The sequence below is a fragment of the Notolepis coatsorum genome (genome assembly GCF_963971535.1).
Source record: "Notolepis coatsorum genome assembly, chromosome: 1".
In the NCBI taxonomy this organism is placed as follows: Eukaryota; Metazoa; Chordata; class Actinopteri; order Aulopiformes; family Paralepididae; genus Notolepis; species Notolepis coatsorum.
The window spans coordinates 174,819,396-174,843,721 of record NC_140165.1 but is presented as its reverse complement, the minus strand read 5'-3'; the positions used below and the strand labels follow the sequence as shown (position 1 = coordinate 174,843,721).

At 44.9% G+C, this 24,326-nt stretch overlaps 1 protein-coding gene across 1 annotated transcript in view; it reads left to right on the top strand.

Annotated features, from left to right (window-relative positions):
* Nucleotides 1-14,099, top strand: part of LOC311223498 (cullin-5-like) — a 94,474-nt gene extending 80,375 nt beyond the window's left edge. The window contains exons 15-16 of the mRNA XM_084308282.1: nucleotides 9,984-10,107; nucleotides 13,867-14,099. Of these exons, the coding sequence (XP_084164408.1) occupies nucleotides 9,984-10,107; nucleotides 13,867-14,061 (319 nt within the window). The 3' untranslated portion in view covers nucleotides 14,062-14,099. The remainder of the gene's footprint in view (nucleotides 1-9,983; nucleotides 10,108-13,866) is intronic.
* The last annotated feature ends 10,227 nt before the right edge of the window (nucleotides 14,100-24,326 follow it).

Here is a 24,326-nt window from a genome sequence, read left to right as displayed (position 1 = left end):
TTCTAGTTAAACTGGTCTGTTCCTAGTTAAACTGGTCTGTTTCTAGTTAAACTAGCCTGTTTCTAGTTAAACTGGTCTGTTCCTAGTTAAACTGCTCTGTTTCTAGTTAAACTGGTCTGTTTCTAGTTAAACTGGTCTGTTCCTAGTTAAACTAGTCTGTTTCTAGTTAAACTGGTCTGTTTCTAGTTAAACTGCTCTGTTCCTAGTTAAACTGGTCTGTTTCTAGTTAAACTGGTCTGTTTCTAGTTAAACTAGTCTGTTTCTAGTTAAACTAGTCTGTTCCTAGTTAAACTGGTCTGTTTCTAGTTAAACTAGTCTGTTCCTAGTTAAACTAGTCTGTTTCTAGTTAAACTAGTCAGTTTCTAGTTAAACTGGTCAGTTCCTAGTTAAACTGGTCTGTTTCTAGTTAAACTAGCCTGTTTCTAGTTAAACTGGTCTGTTCCTAGTTAAACTGCTCTGTTTCTAGTTAAACTGGTCTGTTTCTAGTTAAACGGGTCTGTTTCTAGTTAAACTAGTCTGTTTCTAGTTAAACTGGTCTGTTCCTAGTTAAACTGCTCTGTTTCTAGTTAAACTGGTCTGTTTCTACTAGTTAAACTGGTCTGTTCCTAGTTAAACTAGTCTGTTTCTAGTTAAACTAGTCTGTTTCTAGTTAAACTGCTCTGTTTCTAGTTAAACTGGTCTGTTTCTAGTTAAACTAGTCTGTTCCTAGTTAAACTGGTCTGTTCCTAGTTAAACTGGTCTGTTTCTAGTTAAACTGGTCTGTTCCTAGTTAAACTAGTCTGTTTCCAGTTAAACTGGTCTGTTTCTAGTTAAACTGCTCTGTTCCTAGTTAAACTGGCTGGTCTGTTTCTAGTTAAACTGGTCTGTTCCTAGTTAAACTGGTCTGTTCCTAGTTAAACTAGTCTGTTTCCAGTTAAACTGGTCTGTTTCTAGTTAAACTGCTCTGTTCCTAGTTAAACTGCTCCGTTCCTAGTTAAACTGGTCTGTTCCTAGTTAAACTGCCCTGTTCCTAGTTAAACTGGTCTGTTTCTAGTTAAACTGCTCTGTTTCTAGTTAAACTGCTCTGTTCCTAGTTAAACTGCTCTGTTTCTAGTTAAACTGCTCTGTTTCTAGTTAAACTGCTCTGTTTCTAGTTAAACTGCTCAGTTCCTAGTTAAACTGCTCTGTTCCTAGTTAAACTGCTCTGTTCCTAGTTAAACTTAAACTGCTCTGTTCCTAGTTAAACTGCGCCGTTCCTAGTTAAACTGCTCTGTTCCTAGTTAAACTGGTCTGTTTCTAGTTAAACTGCTCTGTTCCTAGTTAAACTGGTCTGTTTCTAGTTAAACTGCTCTGTTCCTAGTTAAACTAGTCTGTTTCTAGTTAAACAGCTCTGTTCCTAGTTAAACTGGTCTGTTTCTAGTTAAACTGCTCTGTTCCTAGTTAAACTAGTCTGTTCCTAGTTAAACTAGTCTGTTTCCAGTTAAACTGGTCTGTTTCTAGTTAAACTAGTCTGTTCCTAGTTAAACTGGTCTGTTCCTAGTTAAACTGGTCTGTTCCTAGTTAAACTGCTCTGTTTCTAGTTAAACTAGTCTGTTCCTAGTTAAACTGCTCTGTTCCTAGTTAAACTAGTCTGTTCCTAGTTAAACTAGTCTGTTTCCAGTTAAACTGGTCTGTTCCTAGTTAAACTAGTCTGTTCCTAGTTAAACTAGTCTGTTCCTAGTTAAACTGCTCCGTTCCTAGTTAAACTGGTCTGTTCCTAGTTAAACTGCTCTGTTCCTAGTTAAACTGCTCTGTTCCTAGTTAAACTGCTCTGTTCCTAGTTAAACTAGTCTGTTCCTAGTCCGTTCCTAGTTAAACTGGTCTGTTCCTAGTTAAACTGGTCTGCTCCTAGTTAAACTGCTCTGTTCCTAGTTAAACTAGTCTGTTTCTAGTTAAACTAGTCTGTTTCCAGTTAAACTGGTCTGTTTCTAGTTAAACTAGTCTGTTTCTAGTTAAACTGGTCTGTTTCTAGTTAAACTGGTCTGTTCCTAGTTAAACTAGTCTGTTTCTAGTTAAACTGGTCTGTTTCTAGTTAAACTGCTCTGTTCCTAGTTAAACTGGTCTGTTTCTAGTTAAACTAGTCTGTTTCTAGTTAAACTAGTCTGTTCCTAGTTAAACTGGTCTGTTTCTAGTTAAACTAGTCTGTTCCTAGTTAAACTAGTCTGTTTCTAGTTAAACTAGTCAGTTTCTAGTTAAACTGGTCTGTTCCTAGTTAAACTGGTCTGTTTCTAGTTAAACTAGCCTGTTTCTAGTTAAACTGGTCTGTTCCTAGTTAAACTGCTCTGTTTCTAGTTAAACTGGTCTGTTTCTAGTTAAACTGGTCTGTTCCTAGTTAAACTAGTCTGTTTCTAGTTAAACTGGTCTGTTTCTAGTTAAACTGCTCTGTTCCTAGTTAAACTGGTCTGTTTCTAGTTAAACTGGTCTGTTTCTAGTTAAACTAGTCTGTTTCTAGTTAAACTAGTCTGTTCCTAGTTAAACTGGTCTGTTTCTAGTTAAACTAGTCTGTTCCTAGTTAAACTAGTCTGTTTCTAGTTAAACTAGTCAGTTTCTAGTTAAACTGGTCAGTTCCTAGTTAAACTGGTCTGTTTCTAGTTAAACTAGCCTGTTTCTAGTTAAACTGGTCTGTTCCTAGTTAAACTGCTCTGTTTCTAGTTAAACTGGTCTGTTTCTAGTTAAACGGGTCTGTTTCTAGTTAAACTAGTCTGTTTCTAGTTAAACTGGTCTGTTCCTAGTTAAACTGCTCTGTTTCTAGTTAAACTGGTCTGTTTCTACTAGTTAAACTGGTCTGTTCCTAGTTAAACTAGTCTGTTTCTAGTTAAACTAGTCTGTTTCTAGTTAAACTGCTCTGTTTCTAGTTAAACTGGTCTGTTTCTAGTTAAACTAGTCTGTTCCTAGTTAAACTGGTCTGTTCCTAGTTAAACTGGTCTGTTTCTAGTTAAACTGGTCTGTTCCTAGTTAAACTAGTCTGTTTCCAGTTAAACTGGTCTGTTTCTAGTTAAACTGCTCTGTTCCTAGTTAAACTGGCTGGTCTGTTTCTAGTTAAACTGGTCTGTTCCTAGTTAAACTGGTCTGTTCCTAGTTAAACTAGTCTGTTTCCAGTTAAACTGGTCTGTTTCTAGTTAAACTGCTCTGTTCCTAGTTAAACTGGTCTGTTTCTAGTTAAACTGCTCTGTTCCTAGTTAAACTGGTCTGTTTCTAGTTAAACTGGTCTGTTCCTAGTTAAACTAGTCTGTTCCTAGTTAAACTAGTCTGTTTCCAGTTAAACTGGTCTGTTTCTAGTTAAACTAGTCTGTTCCTAGTTAAACTGGTCTGTTCCTAGTTAAACTGCTCTGTTTCTAGTTAAACTAGTCTGTTCCTAGTTAAACTGCTCTGTTCCTAGTTAAACTAGTCTGTTCCTAGTTAAACTAGTCTGTTTCCAGTTAAACTGGTCTGTTCCTAGTTAAACTAGTCTGTTCCTAGTTAAACTAGTCTGTTCCTAGTTAAACTGCTCCGTTCCTAGTTAAACTGGTCTGTTCCTAGTTAAACTAGTCTGTTTCCAGTTAAACTGGTCTGTTCCTAGTTAAACTAGTCTGTTCCTAGTTAAACTAGTCTGTTCCTAGTTAAACTGCTCCGTTCCTAGTTAAACTGGTCTGTTCCTAGTTAAACTGGTCTGTTCCTAGTTAAACTGCTCTGTTCCTAGTTAAACTGCTCTGTTCCTAGTTAAACTAGTCTGTTCCTAGTCCGTTCTTAGTTAAACTGGTCTGTTCCTAGTTAAACTGGTCTGTTCCTAGTTAAACTGCTCTGTTCCTAGTTAAACTAGTCTGTTTCCAGTTAAACTGGTCTGTTTCTAGTTAAACTGCTCTGTTCCTAGTTAAACTGCTCTGTTCCTAGTTAAACTAGTCTGTTCCTAGTCCGTTCCTAGTTAAACTGGTCTGTTCCTAGTTAAACTGCTCTGTTCCTAGTTAAACTAGTCTGTTCCTAGTTAAACTAGTCTGTTTCTAGTTAAACTAGTCTGTTTCCAGTTAAACTGGTCTGTTTCTAGTTAAACTAGTCTGTTTCTAGTTAAACTGGTCTGTTCCTAGTTAAACTAGTCTGTTCCTAGTTAAACTAGTCTGTTTCTAGTTAAACTGGTCTGTTTCTAGTTAAACTGGTCTGTTCCTAGTTAAACTGGTCTGTTTCTAGTTAAACTAGTCTGTTCCTAGTTAAACTGGTCTGTTTCTAGTTAAACTAGTCTGTTTCTAGTTAAACTAGTCTGTTCCTAGTTAAACTAGTCTGTTTCTAGTTAAACTAGTCAGTTTCTAGTTAAACTGGTCTCTTCCTAGTTAAACTGGTCAGTTCCTAGTTAAACTGGTCTGTTTCTAGTTAAACTAGCCTGTTTCTAGTTAAACTGGTCTGTTCCTAGTTAAACTGCTCTGTTTCTAGTTAAACTGGTCTGTTTCTAGTTAAACGGGTCTGTTTCTAGTTAAACTAGCCTGTTTCTAGTTAAACTGGTCTGTTCCTAGTTAAACTGCTCTGTTTCTAGTTAAACTGGTCTGTTTCTACTAGTTAAACTGGTCTGTTCCTAGTTAAACTAGTCTGTTTCTAGTTAAACTAGTCTGTTTCTAGTTAAACTGCTCTGTTTCTAGTTAAACTGGCCTGTTTCTAGTTAAACTAGTCTGTTCCTAGTTAAACTGGTCTGTTTCTAGTTAAACTAGTCTGTTTCTAGTTAAACTGCTCTGTTTCTAGTTAAACTGGCCTGTTTCTAGTTAAACTAGTCTGTTCCTAGTTAAACTGGTCTGTTTCTAGTTAAACTGGTCTGTGAATACTCAGGACTCAGGTAACGTGTTAGAATAGCCCTTTACTATCACACAACCGCCGTCTGTTGTGTGATAGTAAAGGTCTAACCTTCAGTCGTGTGGCAGTGATAAGGGTGGAGGAAAGAGAGGAGAGAGATGTGATAAGGGTGGAGGAAGGAGAGGAGAGAGATGTGATAAGGGTGGAGGAAGGAGAGGAGAGAGATGTGATAAGGGTGGAGGAAGGAGAGGAGAGAGATGTGATAAGGCCAGGGTGGAGGAAGGAGAGGAGAGAGATGTGATGAGGGTGGAGGAAGGAGAGGAGAGATGTGATAAGGGTGGAGGAAGGAGAGGAGAGAGATGTGATAAGGGTGGATGAAGGAGAGGAGAGAGAGATGTGATAAGGGTGGAGGAAGGAGAGGAGAGAGATGTGATAAGGGTGGAGGAAAGAGAGGAGAGAGATGTGATGAGGGTGGAGGAAGGAGAGGAGAGAGATGTGATGAGGGTGGAGGAAGGAGAGGAGAGAGATGTGATAAGGGTGGAGGAAGGAGAGGAGAGAGATGTGATGAGGGTGGAGGAAGGAGAGGAGAGAGATGTGATAAGGGTGGAGGAAGGAGAGGAGAGAGATGTGATAAGGGTGGATGAAGGAGAGGAGAGAGAGATGTGATAAGGGTGGAGGAAAGAGAGGAGAGATGTGATAAGGGTGGAGGAAGGAGAGGAGAGAGATGTGATAAGGGTGGAGGAAGGAGAGGAGAGATGTGATAAGGGTGGAGGAAAGAGAGGAGAGAGATGTGATAAGGGTGGAGGGAGGAGAGGAGAGAGATGTGATAAGGGTGGAGGAAGGAGAGGAGAGAGATATGTGATAAGGGTGGAGGAAAGAGAGGAGAGATGTGATAAGGGTGGAGGAAGGAGAGGAGAGAGATGTGATAAGGGTGGATGAAGGAGAGGAGAGAGATGTGATAAGGGTGGAGGAAGGAGAGGAGAGAGATGTGATGAGGGTGGAGGAAGGAGAGGAGAGAGATGTGATAAGGGTGGAGGAAGGAGAGGAGAGAGATGTGATGAGGGTGGAGGAAGGAGAGGAGAGAGATGTGATAAGGGTGGAGGAAGGAGAGGAGAGAGATGTGATAAGGGTGGAGGAAGGAGAGGAGAGAGATGTGATAAGGGTGGAGGAAGGAGAGGAGAGAGATGTGATAAGGGTGGAGGAAGGAGAGAGAGATGTGATAAGGGTGGAGGAAGGAGATGAGAGAGATGTGATGAGGGTGGAGGAATGAGAGGAGAGAGATGTGATAAGGGTGGAGGAAGGAGAGGAGAGAGATGTGATAAGGGTGGAGGAAGGAGAGGAGAGAGATGTGATGAGGGTGGAGGAAGGAGAGGAGAGAGATGTGATAAGGGTGGAGGAAGGAGAGGAGAGAGATGTGATGAGGGTGGAGGAAGGAGAGGAGAGAGATGTGATAAGGGTGGAGGAAGGAGAGGAGAGAGATGTGATAAGGGTGGAGGAAGGAGAGGAGAGAGATGTGATAAGGGTGGAGGAAGGAGAGGAGAGAGATGTGATAAGGGTGGAGGAAGGAGAGAGAGATGTGATAAGGGTGGAGGAAGGAGATGAGAGAGATGTGATGAGGGTGGAGGAATGAGAGGAGAGAGAGATGTGATAAGGGTGGAGGAAGGAGAGGAGAGAGATGTGATAAGGGTGGAGGAAGGAGAGGAGAGAAGATGTGATGAGGGTGGAGGAAGGAGAGGAGAGATGTGATAAGGGTGGAGGAATGAGAGGAGAGATGTGATAAGGGTGGAGGAAGGAGAGGAGAGAGATGTGATGAGGGTGGAGGAAGGAGAGGAGAGAGATGTGATGAGGGTGGAGGAAGGAGAGGAGAGAGATGTGATAAAGGTGGAGGAAGGAGAGGAGAGAGATGTGATGAGGGTGGAGGAAGGAGAGGAGAGAGATGTGATAAGGGTGGAGGAAGGAGAGGAGAGAGATGTGATAAGGGTGGATGAAGGAGAGGAGAGAGAGATGTGATAAGGGTGGAGGAAAGAGAGGAGAGATGTGATAAGGGTGGAGGAAGGAGAGGAGAGAGATGTGATAAGGGTGGAGGAAGGAGAGGAGAGATGTGATAAGGGTGGAGGAAAGAGAGGAGAGAGATGTGATAAGGGTGGAGGGAGGAGAGGAGAGAGATGTGATAAGGGTGGAGGAAGGAGAGGAGAGAGATATGTGATAAGGGTGGAGGAAAGAGAGGAGAGATGTGATAAGGGTGGAGGAAGGAGAGGAGAGAGATGTGATAAGGGTGGATGAAGGAGAGGAGAGAGATGTGATAAGGGTGGAGGAAGGAGAGGAGAGAGATGTGATGAGGGTGGAGGAAGGAGAGGAGAGAGATGTGATAAGGGTGGAGGAAGGAGAGGAGAGAGATGTGATGAGGGTGGAGGAAGGAGAGGAGAGAGATGTGATAAGGGTGGAGGAAGGAGAGGAGAGAGATGTGATAAGGGTGGAGGAAGGAGAGGAGAGAGATGTGATAAGGGTGGAGGAAGGAGAGAGAGATGTGATAAGGGTGGAGGAAGGAGATGAGAGAGATGTGATGAGGGTGGAGGAAGGAGAGGAGAGAGATGTGATGAGGGTGGAGGAAGGAGAGGAGAGAGAGATGTGATGATGGTGGAGGAAGGAGAGGAGAGATGTGATAAGGGTGGAGGAATGAGAGGAGAGATGTGATAAGGGTGGAGGAAGGAGAGGAGAGAGATGTGATAAGGGTGGAGGACGGAGAGGAGAGAGATGTGATAAGGGTGGAGGAAGGAGAGGAGAGATGTGATAAGGGTGGAGGAAGGAGAGGAGAGAGATGTGATAAGGGTGGAGGAAGGAAGGAGAGGAGAGAGATGTGATAAGGGTGGAGGAAGGAGAGGAGAGAGATGTGATAAGGGTTGAGGAAGGAGAGGAGAGATATGTGATAAGGGTGGAGGAAGGAGAGGAGAGAGATGTGATAAGGGTGGATGAAGGAGAGGAGAGAGATGTGATAAGGGTGGAGGAAGGAGAGGAGAGAGATGTGATAAGGGTGGAGGAAGGAAGGAGAGGAGAAATATGTGATAAGGGTGGATGAAGGAGAGGAGAGAGATGTGATAAGGGTGGAGGAAGGAGAGGAGAGAGATGTGATAAGGGTGGAGGAAGGAGAGCAGAGAGATGTGATGAGGGTGGAGGAAGGAGAGGAGAGGAGAGATGTGATAAGGGTGGAGGAAAGAGAGGAGAGAGATGTGATAAGGGTGGAGGAAGGAGAGGAGATAGAGATGTGATAAGGGTGAAGGAAGGAGAGGAGCGAGAGATGTGATAAGGGTGGAGGAAGGAGAGGAGAAGAAGAGATATGTGATAAGGGTGGAGGAAGGAGATGAGAGAGATGTGATGAGGGTGGAGGAAGGAGAGGAGAGAGATGTTATAAGGGTGGAGGAAGGAGAGGAGAGAGATGTGATAAGGGTGGAGGAAGGAGAGGAGAGAGATGTGATGAGGGTGGAGGAAGGAGAGGAGAGAGATGTGATGATGGTGGAGGAAGGAGAGGAGAGAGATGTGATAAGGGTGGAGGAAATAGAGGAGAGAGATGTGATGAGGGTGGAGGAAGGAGAGGAGAGAGATGTGATAAGGGTGGAGGAAGGAGAGGAGAGAGATGTGATGATGGTGGAGGAAGGAGAGGAGAGAGATGTGATAAGGGTGGAGGAAGGAGAGGAGAGAGATGTGATGAGGGTGGAGGAAGGAGAGGAGAGAGATGTGATGATGGTGGAGGAAGGAGAGGAGAGAGATGTGATAAGGGTGGAGGAAGGAGAGGAGAGAGATGTGATAAGGGTGGAGGAAGGAGAGGAGAGAGATGTGATAAGGGTGGAGGAAGGAGAGGAGAGATATGTGATAAGGGTGGAGGAAGGAGAGGAGAGATGTGATAAGGGTGGAGGAAGGAGAGGAGAGAGATGTGATAAGGGTGGAGGAAGGAGAGGAGAGAGATGTGATAAGGGTGGAGGAAGGAGAGGAGAGATGTGATGAGGGTGGAGGAAGGAGGAGAGAGATGTGATAAGGGTGGAGGAAGGAGAGGAGAGATGTGATGAGGGTGGAGGAAAGAGAGGAGAGAGATGTGATGAGGGTGGACGAATGAGAGGAGAGAGATGTGATGAGGGTGGAGGAAGGAGAGGAGAGATGTGATAAGGGTGGATGAATGAGAGGAGAGATGTGATGAGGGTGGATGAAGGAGAGGAGAGATGTGATAAGGGTGGAGGAATGAGAGGAGAGATGTGATAAGGGTGGATGAATGAGAGGAGAGAGATGTGATGAGGGTGGATGAAGGAGAGGAGAGATGTGATAAGGGTGGAGGAAGGAGAGGAGAGATGTGATAAGGGTGGAGGAATGAGAGGAGAGATGTGATAAGGGTGGAGGAAGGAGAGGAGATATGTGATAAGGGTGGAGGAAGGAGAGGAGAGGAGAGAGATGTGATAAGGGTGGAGGAAGGAGAGGAGAGAGATGTGATAAGGGTGGAGGAAGGAGAGGAGAGGAGAGAGATGTGATAAGGGTGGAGGAAGGAGAGGAGAGAGATGTGATAAGGGTGGAGGAAGGAGAGGAGAGATATGTGATGAGGGTGGAGGAAGGAGAGGAGAGAGATGTGATGAGGGTGGAGGAAGGAGAGGAGAGAGATGTGATGAGGGTGGATGAAGGACCAGCCGCATCACAGCAGGAAACTCTACTGTGATTGGACGTTTATGCGCCTTGTGGAATGTGGGACTTGTAGTTTCTGAACTATTAACAGCGGAGCTGTTTGTAATCTTCACTCGCACACGTGTGCGAGTAAATGATTTTTCCTGCTCGCACACACATATTATTAGGGGCAAATACGAGTGAAATGTTCGCACTGTAGAGCATATATATAATTATATATATAATTAGTAAACTTTCTGGGGCTTTTCTTGCCCCCCTTAACTGATTTTCGAGGGCATTTGGTAAATTTTCTAGGGCATTTTGCCCCAAGCCCCCCTTAATTTCTAACCATGGCGTACGTGATATTTCAACTTATTCCGTATAAGTACAACTCGGTAGAGCACTCTGCTGGTACACACATCACAGTGTTTACATCATGCGGAGGCCTCAACAGGCACAGACTGACTTCATTATTCCATTTAAGCCTTGGTTAACTGTGTACAAAATAGAATGTGTGAATCTGATCTCTCCTCGTTACAGTTATTGATTTGTGGTTTTTCTTTGTTTTTCAGCAAAAACTCCAAGGTCCAGAAGCGGGGGAAAATCAATCTAATTGGTCGCCTGCAGCTGACCACCGAGCGAATGAGAGAAGAGGAAAATGAGGGCATTGTTCAGCTTAGAATACTCAGGACTCAGGTAACGTGTTAGAATACTCAGGTAACATGTTAGAATACTCAGGTAACGTGTTAGAATACTCAGGTAACGTGTTAGAATACTCAGGTAACGTGTTAGAATACTCAGGTAACGTGTTAGAATACTCAGGTAACGTGTTAGAATACTCAGGACTCAGGTAACGTGTTAGAATACTCAGGTAACATGTTAGAATACTCAGGTAACGTGTTAGAATACTCAGGTAACGTGTTAGAATACTCAGGTAACGTGTTAGAATACTCAGGTAACGTGTTAGAATACTCAGGTAACATGTTAGAATACTCAGGTAACGTGTTAGAATACTCAGGTAACGTGTTAGAATACTCAGGTAACGTGTTAGAATACTCAGGTAACGTGTTAGAATACTCAGGTAACGTGTTAGAATACTCAGGTAACGTGTTAGAATACTCAGGTAACGTGTTAGAATACTCAGGTAACGTGTTAGAATACTCAGGTAACGTGTTAGAATACTCAGGTAACGTGTTAGAATACTCAGGACTCAGGTAACATGTTAGAATACTCAGGTAACGTGTTAGAATACTCAGGTAACGTGTTAGAATACTCAGGTAACGTGTTAGAATACTCAGGTAACGTGTTAGAATACTCAGGTAACATGTTAGAATACTCAGGTAACGTGTTAGAATACTCAGGTAACGTGTTAGAATACTCAGGTAACATGTTAGAATACTCAGGTAACATGTTAGAATACTCAGGTAACGTGTTAGAATACTCAGGTAACGTGTTAGAATACTCAGGACTCAGGTAACATGTTAGAATACTCAGGTAACGTGTTAGAATACTCAGGACTCAGGTAACGTGTTAGAATACTCAGGTAACATGTTAGAATACTCAGGTAACGTGTTAGAATACTCAGGTAACGTGTTAGAATACTCAGGACTCAGGTAACATGTTAGAATACTCAGGTAACGTGTTAGAATACTCAAGTAACCTGTTAGAATACTCAGGACTCAGGTAACGTGTTAGAATACTCAGGACTCAAGTAACCTGTTAGAATACTCAGGACTCAGGTAACGTGTTAGAATACTCAGGACTCAGGTAACGTGTTAGAATACTCAGGACTCAGGTAACGTGTTAGAATACTCAGGACTCAGGTAACGTGTTAGAATACTCAGGACTCAGGTAACGCGGGGAATAGAACTGGAAGGACCTGGAACCTGAATTGAGTGTTTTGCTAAAGTCGGTCCTTTTTTCGTTTCCTTGGTTTGTTTTACATTTGTTTTAACCTGTTAACCCTTTCACTGCCACACGACAGCCGGTTAACCCTTTCACTGGGACAATACAGAAGGTTAGCCCTTTACTATCACACAACCGATGGCGATGCTCGCCGTCTGTTGTGTGATAGTAAAGGTCTAACCTTCGGTCGTGTGGCAGTGAAAGGGTTAAGCCCTAGCCATATTTTCAGAAAATTCGCCTAAAAATACATACCTAAGTAAATGGAAGATTGCTCCACTAGAGCTGCCGCGGTATTGATGTTTTCCTTACCGCACGGATTTGCTAAATATTTCCTACCGCCGCGGTTATTACCGCACGCACAAAAAAAAAAAAAAAAAAGTTTGAATGCATTTTTTTTTAGTAGTCTACTTTTTATAGCATATAGCCTGCCTCTAGTCTAAATGTCGATCTTTAGAGGATGACTTTGCAGCATGAATATTGTTTGGGATTCGGCAAGCACGCATTAGTTATTGAAAGTGAAACACGGATTCGAAGTTTCCCCTCTGGTCGTGCGCCGTTCACTCGGTGTCGCGGGCAGGGGTGGTTACCCCCCCCCCCGACCCTTTCTTATTATTATTACTATAAAGTTACTACTTTATAATAAAGGCATTCGTTTTGTGGCATTACCATTATATAGTTATACGTTCAATAACATCAGCGTATTTACCGGACCATCTCAGTTCCTTTCTTTGCTCAGAGCGTGCTGAGTTGTCCCATTCTGCGGTCTGTTAATAAAGTTTTCAATCAGACAAGTGTATAGAACGAAGGGCTTTTATTATAACATTCGTTGCAGACAGTAAAATCATTATGTCTCGTTTAGTACGCCTGAGGAGCGATGGTAGTCCACTCCGGCGGAGAGTTAAAGCTAACGTTATTAGCCGTGTTGTGATGAGCTGACATTCAGGAAGTAAAAACCTAATACGCGCTTGCCGATTGGTGGTAACACACTGCATGACGCTACAACGTGTGACGCGTCTCTCTTCTGACCAATCAGTGGTCTGCAATGTTTCACGTGACTTTTCTGGTACCCAATAGGGTCGCTTGGAACCTCGATAGAGGAGTAGGGTATATCTGCAGAGCCGCAAGCCCAACGAGAGGAGGGTAATTTATTATTATTATTATAAAAAACAGCGGTGACGCGGTATTCAGCCTACTCTGCGGTGGCCGTGATGTAACAGCGATACCGTGGTAATGCGGTAATCGCGGCAGCTCTATGCTCCACTTCTACAAGGCTATTTGCATGTTCTTGGTATCTAGGGACATCTATGGATCTCAGGGAATGTATTCACACTGTCAGAAATATTGTCTCTTACTAGCCTTGAGTACATTGTAATGAACCAAAGGAGAATATCAATTTTCTATTTTTTCATCTTTGACGATGAATAACACCATGCTAAAATTGACCAGACATGAAAAATGTAGCTCATTCAGCACCTTCTGAGATCAAGTGTACAAAAAATATAAGCAAATGAATAAAGGGCAGATGATTTACAGGTTTTTTGTAGTACAGTACTGAATGTTGCCATTCCGGACACATGCTATTTGAAATATGAATATAGAATATAGAATATCAGGCCTATAAATTACCTTTTTATGGCCAAGTCACACATCTATGGATCGAGCCAAATCTCCTCTTTCAAAAGGCAGAGTTCACTCTGACAGGGCAGCAATAACCATGAATAAAATCTACTGTAAGTACTTTTTATAATGTAAATAGCTCCGCCATTTTTCATCAGATTGCAACACAGAATATACACTTTGACTGCTGTTTTGATAGAGTTAGGGTCTTTACTCTTGGCTACAAACATTTTACATTTATATCTTTACTCTCCCTCTCCCCCCTCTCTCTCTCCTCCCTCTCCCCCCTCTGTCTCTCCTCTCCCTCTCCCCCCTCTGTCTCTCCCTCTCCCCCCTCTGTCTCTCCTCTCCCTCTCCCCCCTCTGTCTCTCCCTCTCCCCCCTCTGTCTCCCCTCTCCCTCTCTCCCCTCTGTCTCTCCCTCTCCCCCCTCTGTCTCTCCTCTCCCTCTCCCCCCTCTGTCTCCCCTCTCCCTCTCTCCCCTCTGTCTCTCCCTCTCCCCCCTCTGTCTCTCCTCTCCCTCTCCCCCCTCTGTCTCTCCTCTCCCTCTCCTCTCCCTCTCCCCCCTCTGTCTCTCCTCTCCCTCTCCCCCCTCTCTCTCTCCTCTCTCTCTCCTCTCTCTCTCCTCTCTCTCCTCCCTCTCCCCCTCTATCTCTCCTCTCCCTCTCCCCCCTCTGTCTCTCCTCTCCCTCTCCCCCCCGCTGTCTCTCCTCTCCCTCTCCCCCTCTCCCTCTCCCCCCTCTGTCTCTCCTCTCCCTCTCCCCCTCTCCCTCTCCCCCCTCTGTCTCTCCTCTCCCTTTCCCTCTCCCCCTCTCCCTCTCCCCCTCTGTCTCTTCTCTCCCCCCCTCTCTCTCCTCTCCCCCTCTCTCTCTCCTCTCCCTCTCCCTCTCCCCCTCTGTCTCTCCCCCCTCCCCCCCTCTCTCCCTCTCCTCCAGGAGGCCATCATACAGATCATGAAGATGAGGAAGAGGATCAGTAACGCCCAGCTGCAGACGGAGTTGGTGGAGATACTGAAGAACATGTTCCTGCCGCAGAAGAAGATGATCAAGGAGCAGATCGAGTGGCTGATCGAGCACAAGTACATCAAGAGAGACGAGACAGACATCAACACCTTCCTCTACATGGCCTAGAGACCAGGAGGCTCTCCACGCTGACGCATCAAAAACACTGAACCGGTCTGGGAGGGGGGGGAGGAGGAGGAGGAGGAGGGAAGTGGAGGAAGAATTGCTATTGAACAAGGGACCTGGGAGCAGCGATGAAAGGGTTAATATCGGAAAAGGAGGAGGAGCTGGAACCAGAGGAAACTGGATTACTGTTTCTTATTTTGTGAAGCTGAGCTTCAGCCAGGCTGCTGTGGTCTACCAGCGCCCCCTAGTGGCTGCTGCTGGCGCCCCCTAGTGGCTGCTGCTGGCGCCCCCTAGTGGCTGCTGCTGTGTTCTACCAGCGCCCCCTAGTGGCTGCTGCTGTGTTCTACCAGCGCCCCCTAGTGGCTGCTGCTGTGTTCTACCAGCGCCACCTAGTGGCTGCTGCTGTGTTCTACCAGCGCCCCCTAGTGTCGACGGCAGGAGGGGCAGCCACCACTCAGAAGACTTCATTAGAGACGTGATGAAATTGAATACTTCCTGCCTTACTTTCGTTAGGGTTTGAGAAGAGGAGGACAAATCACAGACTAGCAGTTATCAATCCGGAGGAAACGGACACTGAGAGACTAGTGAATACTACCGAAGAGTGTATTTTGCCAAATGTGTGTGTGTGTGTGTGTGTGTGTGTGTGTGTGTGTGCATGGTGAGTGGCTGGGCTTTTACGTGTGTGTGTGTGTGTGTGTGTGTGTGTGTGTGTGTGTGTGTGTGTGTGTGTGTGTATACACCTTTGACAGCATGCTGCTCATTTGTTCATTTGAGGATTTGTTGCATTAGTTTGCGTGTGTGTGTATGTATGTGTGTCTGTATGTAAGTGTGTGTGTGTGTGTGTGTGTGTGTGTATACACTTTTGACAGCATGCTGCTCATTTGTTCATTTGAGGATTTGTTGCATTAGTTTGCGTGTGTGTGTATGTATGTGTGTCTGTATGTAAGTGTGTGTGTGTGTGTCTAAACCCTCTCCCCTCCTGTCCAGCTGTCACTCGATGCAACATAGAGGCTTAACCCTTTCACTGCCACACGACAGCCGGTTAACCCTTTCACACTGTGACAATACAGAAGGTTAGCCCTTTACCATCACACAACCGACGGCGATGCTCCATCATTAGCATCATTAGCTCCACGGGCATCGCCGTCGGTTGTGTGATAGTAAAGGGTTAACCTGTCGTGTGGCAGTGAAAAGGTTAAAAACGTTATCAGGCGTGTTGTGCTCAGTGATAACAGTGATGGTTCTGGACACACGTACTGTGACAGGTCTGGATACTATTCACTTGACAGAAGGTATCGGTCCTTAAAACCATTTTACAATCTCTTGACGGTCAAATACTGTATGTTGAGTTGACAAAAGAAAAACACACACACACAACGGGTCAGAGAAACACAGAATGGATGTTTAGTTCAGGTGCACTGACGATCTACGATTAAACTAGTGTGGGCTGGGAGTCGGGTTGGTGTGGGTTAAGATTATGGACCCTTTTACAAAGGGTCCCAAGTCACACGCCCTGCGAGTGTTTCTATTTACTGCAAACGCTCTCTCTGTGTAACTGGAAGACTCTACACTACTGCTTATGGTAAACCATGGAATGCAATGCAACTATAAAGATCAGCCTACGGCCTGTACGCTATTGACCTGTCTCAAACCCCGCCCTCTTTTCTTGATCCTCCCAATCGGAAGCGACAGTTGTGATTGGAGGATGAAGGTTTGAGACGGGGTCCCCGAGAGGAGGCGTGGCCTGCGTTACACCAAGGCTCCTGAACCGATGGAATACGGGGAAATAATTTGGATGAGAAATCTGCAGATCCGTAAAAGTACGACGAAATGTTTTGGAAGGACTCGAAATTCTCCAATCATATTTTTGCGGTGACCTCTGAAAGAGAATGTTTACGTATGTGTTGCCCAAGTCTGGAATATTTAAGAGATTTTTTTTAAATGTAAAGTGTGGGGAACCCCTATATGTAATTCATCCAACTTGTTTGTTGTGAATTTTAGGATAAGAACTTTGTTCTTCACAGGGAGGGGCGGGCGTTTGGTCAAATTGGGTTAAAAACTGAAGGTGAAAGGTGAGGGGAAACGTCACCCCTTTTGACACGTTGACATTTAAAATGTTTGTGTTTTTCTTCACCAGCAATACATCTGTTAAAAAGGCTTGGCACACTTGAAACCTAGAGGCACCGTTAGCCGTAAGCCAACGAGTTAGCGCCCGAGCGCCCGATATCTTTTCTGATGAAGAATGAGACGAGCGATGAGTTCAGCTGAAGAGCAGGTGCAGAAAACTAACGGACTGTCATTCAAAATATCATGGGTTTCCCTTCAGATTTGAACAAATCATGCACTGTGTGTACCCCTCCTCTTCCTCCCTCCCCGAGAGTGGAGGAAGGGCGTTAGGTGAGCATCAGCACTTTCCCCCCCTCCCTTTGTTACATTGTGTCGGAATTAAAGCGGAACGCCAGCCAAATTTAAGAATTCTAACGTGTTATTTCCACGGCTGAGACGAGTTCTATCCATGTTTGTGATGCCTGAGCTACTGTACTCTCGTGATGTTAGAAGCCAGAGGAGAACTGGAAGCTGTGATGTCATACAGACTGTAGCTGGTCCGTGGACAGTGAGCTTCATTCTGTAGTAGTGGTGTCATCTATACCATCTTTCCCAACGCATCGTCTATGGAGCAGCTTCAGCCTTTATAATAAGTACCAATGACTTTTATTACTGTAGCTTTTGGACTTGGTCGAGAGTTGTTCGTCTTCTATCTTTCGAGTCTCCGACCGCGGGAGTAACGTGTATGAAGTCTCCGACCGCGCGAGTAACGTGTATGAAGTATCCGACCGCGGGAGTAACGTGTATGAAGTATCCGACCGCGGGAGTAACGTGTATGAAGTCTCCGACCGCGCGAGTAACGTGTATGAAGTATCCGACCGCGCGAGTAACGTGTATGAAGTCTCCGACCGCGGGAGTAACGTGTATGAAGTCTCCGACCGCGGGAGTAACGTGTATGAAGTATCCGACCGCGGGAGTAACATGTATGAAGTATCCGACCGCGGGAGTAACGTGTATGAAGTCTCCGACAGCGGGAGTAACGTGTATGAAGTCTCCGACCGCGGGAGTAACGTGTATGAAGTCTCCGACCGCGGGAGTAACGTGTATGAAGTCTCCGACCGCGGGAGTAACGTGTATGAAGTCTCCGACCGCGGGAGTAACGTGTATGAAGTCTCAAATCGGAGCGTCGTTTCCCCCCTTGTCTGCGTGGCTCTTTTTCAATTTCAATTTTGTCTTGAATGATTAAATGTTGTTTATTTGAACACCGGCTTATATTTTCAAATGTGTTTTTGCAGATCTAGAATCGGTTGTTTTTCCCCCCCTCACACCATTATAGTAGCCTGAAATGAGTTGACTTTCTAATGCAAGAAATGAAACGAAACAAACTGCAACTCCCTTTGTTACAATCAACACACTGGTATGTTTTGCACTCCTACTTGTCCAGTTTAGGAGCTCTTGGGCTTAAGTTCATTTGTAGATATAAAATATATACCTTGGAATTTAGACTCCACTGAGCTTAAACATGCAGAACAAACTCCACTGAGCTTAAAGATGCAGAACAAACTCTCCACTGAGCTTAAAGATGCAGAACAAACTCTCCACTGAGCTTAAACATGCAGAACAAACTCTCCACTGAGCTTAACTACGTTAACCCATGTTACTGACCAGACACTCTCTATCAGTGATGGCTGTCAGACCCATGTTACTGACCAGACACTCTATATCAGTGATGGCTGTCAGACCCATGTTACTGACCAGACACTCTATATCAGTGATGGCTGTCAGACCCATGTTACTGACCAGACACTCTGTATCAGCATCCTTCTGTGGAGCTTCACGGGGGACGGTGGCCCAGGAGGTTGTCTGGTAGTTGGAAGGTTCCCGCTCCTGCCGGGGAGCAGGTCGAAGTGTCCTTGAGCAAGACACTTAACCCCTAACTGCTCCCGATGAGCAGGTTGGCACCTCGCATGGTCGCCACTACCGTCAGTGTGTGAATGTGAGGAACATAAACTGTAAAGCGCTTAGGATAAAAGATATATAAATGCACCAGTTACCATTTGAACAGCTCAGTAACAGTTCAAAGTTCACCTTTTCATTGGAACACAACACCTGGGAGAACATCTACTGCCTGCATCACCAGACACGGCCACAGGAGGGAAACATGGAGCAAGTTAGCAGTGGTGGAATAAGTACACAGTTCCTTTACTTAAGTAAAAGTAGGAATACTCAGATAAATGAGTACTCTGGCTAAAGTAAAAGTCCTCCATTCAAATTCTACTCAAGTAAAAGTAGATAAGTATTTGCTATTGAATGCACTTAAGTAAAGTAAAAGTACACATTCTACATGATGTTTGTGTATTCATTGACCTATAGGTTATGTTACATTTGGTATACATTATGTTTTCTATGCAAGTAACTAGTAACTGATGGGTTCAGATAAATGTAGTGGCGTAAAAGTATAAAGTTCCCTAAAATGAAAATACTCACGTAAAGTACAAGCAGCTTGAAAATAGTACAGTAGGAGTAAAAAATACTTTGTTACTTTCCACTGCTGCAATTTAGAATGTTTGTTTGTACATTTAGTCATTCAGCTGAACGCTTTTATCCAAAGCTACATTATACAAGTTCTGTAGGACAAGTCAGCAGGAAGGACGAACGGGTACGACTCTGGCAGCCGACACCTGGGCACTGCCGAGTGGGCTGTATGATGCCAATACATTTTAATCTAATCTTTAGATTGAAGCTTTAGTTGGTCTTTAGTTGCTGAATGATTTCTGAATATGAAAGAGAAACGGAGTGAGACCATGCGTTTTATTATAATTTTGATAGATACATACATATATGATAGAATATGTACAGTAACACTTAACCCTTTCACTGCCGCACTACCAAAACGGTTAACCCTTTCACTGTGACAATTCACAGAAGGTTAACTCTTTCACTGCCACACGACAGCCGGTTAACCCTTTCACTGCCACACGACAGAAGGCTAACCTATCACACAACCGACGGCGACCGTTGGTTGTGTGATAGTAAAGGGTTAACCTTCTGTTGTGTGGCAGGCAGTGAAAGGGTTAAAGAAGAGGGCTATGTCACCGCCATAGAAAAGAGTCTTGGTAAATCAATGTGATCAATTTGAAAGTGAGTGCAACACTCCTGGCTCGACACCAAACAGGCTTTATATCAAACTCCACCATTCACAGAAGAACCAACATGAAATAAAAACAAAAAGAAACAGGTTAGTGACCTTCATGAACGACAAAGTGACTCACACAATAAAGTGAACCCTTTCACTACCACACTGACACTACCAAATGCGACAATACAGAAGGTTTACCCGTTCACTGCCACACAACCAAAGGGTTAACCCTTTCACTGTGACTATACAGAAGGTTTACCCGTTCACTGCCACACAACAAAGGGTTAACCCTTTCACTACCACACTACATAAGGGTAACCCTTTCACAACCACACTACAGAAGGTTAACCCTTTCACAACCACACTACAGACGGTTAACATTTCACTACCAAAGGGTTAACCCTTTCACTGTGACAATACAGACTGTTAACCTTTCACTACCACACGACAGAAGGTTAACCTTTCACTACCACACTACAGAAGGTTAACCCTTTCACAACCACACTACAGAAGGTTAACCCTTTCACAACCACTCTACAGAAGGTTAACTCTTTCACTACCACACTACAGAAGGTTAACTCTTTCACTACCACCTACAGAAGGTTAACCTTTCACAACCACACTACAGACGGTTAACCCTTTCACTACCACACTACAGAAGGTTAACCTTTCACTACCACACTACAGAAGGTTAACCCTTTCACACCCTTTCACTACCACACTACAGTTAGTGTGCTAGTGAAAGGGTTAACCTTCTGTAGTGTGGTAGTGAAAAGGGTTAAAGTTCACTGCACTTCCGCGTTACATTGAAATCACGGAGGAGATAGCGGGATGAATGTGGATGAGAGCCGTGATGTAAGTGGTTGCAGCTACGGCTGTGGGGGTGCTAGAGACATGATCCAATAGACTTTTATGCGCCTGAGTCTCCTGAACACGGCGCGACCCATTCCTAATCGATCAGAACTAAATCGGCTGAGATAAAGTCCCTTTTTCAGCACCTACTCCCCATACGCATACGCAGATTGCCAACGTATTCTGACGGCACGCGGCGCGAAACCAGGTTAGAACGTTCCATCAGTTCCATCCATCCACCTGGAGACTCAATGAGGTAATTGTAGATGGCTATAGTCAAGTTAGACCGCGCTCACAAGTACTCACACTGGGTGCTGTAATCCCATAAAGTTCAGTATAACAAAGCAGGATAGCCGGACCAGCACTCACAGGTTCAATGTTTTTTTAATTGGCAGCCTGAATCAAAACAGACATGTTTCGGACTAATGTCCTTCTTCAGTGGTATGGCTAGCCTAGTGGTATGGCTAGGCTAGCCATACCACTGAAGAAGGACATTAGTCCGAAACATGTCTGTTTTGATTCAGGCTGCCAATTAAAAAAACATTGAACCTGTGAGTGCTGGTCCGGCTATCCTGCTTTGTTATACTGTAATTGTAGATGGCGCCATAAGACGCGTCTGGCCATTGAGTGGGATAATTTTTCCATTATCCTGTTTGGCTGAAAGGACACTGGCCGAGTAGTAGGGTATATCTTGCACTGGCCACCGAAGCAGGCACAAGCTCCCCCCTCTGATGGAATGTTCTAACCCGGTTTCGCGCCGCGTGCTGTCAGAATACGTTGACAATCTGCGTATGGGGAGTAGGTGCTGAAAAAGGGACTTTATCTCAGCCGATTAAGTTCCGATCGATTAGGAATGGGTCGCGCCCGTTCGTCACCAACCCCGGAGCTGTGAGCTGGATTCGCCTGTTCGAATCCAGCTCACAGCTCCGGGGTTGTCACCAGCTTGGCTGGCCGTTCACACTAATACAATTGGCTGTATTAGAGGGTGGGAGAAGCTGGCGGGGTGGGTCCGGGTCGTTGTAAACAGCGACTCCTACAGTTCGGTCGGGGCGCCTGCTAAGCGCGGATAGGACTTGAGGGGGATAGTGTGATCCTCCCACACGCTACGCCCTCTCAGGGAGGATCCGCGCTGCCAGGTGAAAAGAAGCGGTTGATTGGCTGGACGTGTGTCGGAGGAAGCACGTGATAGCCTCCACTCTCCCAGATGATCTGACTGTGGGGGGTAAGTGCGCAGCGACCAGGAAGGGGACTGGGAATTGGCATACGACTAACATTGGGATGGGGAGAAAATCGGAGGAAAATGGAGGGGGAAAAAGATCAAAAAAAAAAAAAAGAGGAATGGGTCGCGCCGTGTTCAGGAGACTCAGGCGCATAAAAGTCTATTGGATCATGTCTCCAGCGCCCCCACAGCCGTAGCTGCAACCACTTACATCACGGCTCTCATCCACATTCATTAATTTACTCCCCCCCGCTATCTCCTCCCCGATTTCAGAATCCCGGAAGTGTTGCGGTGGTCTATAGACATTCTGAAGATGGGACAGGTTATGAAACCAATGGAGGCCGTTTATCTTTTGATTTAGCGACAACACTGCCCTCTGGTGGCAGGCCTCCTCTCCCATCGTTATCTACAGTATAACTGCTTAGGAAACTCAAACTGGACTCAAAAAAGACAATCAAAGAGGCTGGAAAGATCTTTCACATTCAGTATCTCGTACAGATGGAGGCTGGGTGACACGTAGGGTGGATACAGACCAAAAGGCTCTTAACTGGACTTAACCCTTTCACTGCCGCACTACCAAACGGTTAACCCTTTCACTGCGACAACACACAGAAGGTTAACCCTTTACTATCACACTACCTTACCGTCGGTAGTGTGATAGTAAAGGGTTAACCTTCTGTAGTGTGGCAGTGAAGGGGTTAATGAAGCAATGCGGTCCCTCCAGGTCTGCTGGTACCGGGTCGTGGGCCCGGTGCCGTCTGGAACACAGGCCCGTTGGTACTGGTGTGGGCCATCAGACGGTGGCTCTCTGATGAGCGGCGTGCTAGTTCTGTGTCTATCGTTGGTATTCCTTTAGTAGTTGACCAGCGATGACACGTCTCTGGATCTCACTGGTGCCCTCATAGATCTCTGTAATGCGGGCGTCACGGTAGCGTGATTTTCTTTCGTAGCCGCAGTTTGCAAAGACGCTCTCTGATTGGCTAGCCTGCGTACAGCGAAGACCCTCTCTGATTGGTTTAGCTCCGAAGGGCTCTTCCGCCTTGTACATATATATATTCTCTGCTTCGAAGTGGGTTATGCTTTGGCCCTCTTTCGAAGTGGGTTATGCTTAGAGTTTGGAATCAGGGCTGGTGGTCCATCGCCCTGCTCTAAAGAGAAACTCTAAGCATAACCCACTGAAGTGAAGAGAATGCCTGAATGGCTTGCATCTTGTTTTCTGGTCAGAACCCTAACCCTAAAACTGAAATAAAGTAAAAAAATTAAATAAAAAAAAGTTACAAAATCCACCCATTTTCGCCCAAAAGCGGCAAAAAGCAACCCGAAGTGCCCCCCTGTGCCCCAGTACAGTGCTTGGTCTAGATACGCCCCTGCAGTACATTAGGTAGGCAGTGTTCCTGGCTGCCCCACAGAGTAAAACACCTTTACAGAGGCCCTCTAGCAGGAAGGGACAGAGCAGGCTGTTCTTCCTGAGGAGACTCGGGTCCTTCAATGTTTGCAATAGACTGCTGCAGTCATTCTACCAGTCTGTAGTGGTCAGCGTCCTCTTCTATGCTGTGGCATGATGGGGGGCTACATCAACTCAAGGGACACCAATAAACTGAACAAGCTGGTGAGGAAGGCTAGCTCCGTTGTGGGAGTCGAGATGGTCAGACTAGAGGTGATGGCAGAGAGGGGGATGAGAAGGAAGCTGGCTGCTATCCTGGAGAACCCCTACCACCCCCTCTAGGACGAGCTAATCAAGATGAGAAGCACGTTCAGTCACAGACTCATACCCTCCCGACACTCAACTAACCGCCTCGGACAGTCCTTCATACCAGCGGCCATCAGGCTCCACAACAGTGGGCAGCGACTGCTGCCAGACATCCAACTACTAGGAACCTAAAAGGACAAATATACTACCTTATGCACACCGCACCTTATGTGAATACTGTATACTTCCTCAGATCATATATTTAGCATTTTAGCATTTAGCATTGTTCAGATTATATATTAGATTAGATTTAGATTATGGGATTATTAGATTATATATTGCATATATTTAGTTTTTTTCAGATTATATATTAGATTAGATTTAGATTATTGGATTAGATTATATATTGTAACTATTTATTGTATAACAGAGGGAATACATACCCTCATCTCGCACCTCGTGGCCAATTATGCAATTATGTCCAGAGTTAATTATATTGATTTGTTATATTGTTTACACTGCTTTTTACTGCGTGTACCCCCCTCCCCCTGCTGCTATGATGCCTGAATTTCCCCAAGGGGATCTGTGGTATATTTCTAATCACATACCCAAGGATTATTACAGCACAATGAGGTTGTTATCTGGAAGGAGGGAAAGATCATAAGTGATATAATGGTCTCCTCATCTGACTTCCAATATAGCCAGCAAGGAATAAACGTGCAGTCAAGACCACAGAGTTCTTAATTCAAACTCATTCTGCATTCTGCAATCTGTTAATAAACTTTTCAATCAATTCAATCAATCAATGTATTTATTGCCGAGAGGCCCAAAAATGAAAATGCATCAGTTACATACAGGGATTATTCATCATTTTTCATAAGACATGATTGTACAACAGGATTGATGAGGTTTTACATAATCATCGCCCATTCACGGTGGCTCTCACATCAAAACAAGTATGCACATAAAAGTAGTCATGTTTATCAATGGAATAGACTATCTTACTCTTGCCACCACATGGTTAAACCTGGTCTAAGATAGGCATCTTACTCTATATATCACAAACAGTGATTATTCCATACAGTTTACTCACGTCGCGGCAAGAGGGCAGTCTGGAAGTGGTGGAGACCAGAGAGACCCCCTGGGGTGGGATATCTGTCTGGCCTCCCTCTCTCATCAATACATTCTTTTATACTCTGATATCCCCCAATAGTAACAGCCCAGTAGTACGTTTTTGGGCCAATCAGATTGGTCTTCTGGGAGGGCGGTCTCCAATCGATCTCCTGTCTGTCCTCGGGGTGTGTTGTCCTTCAGTAAACAGA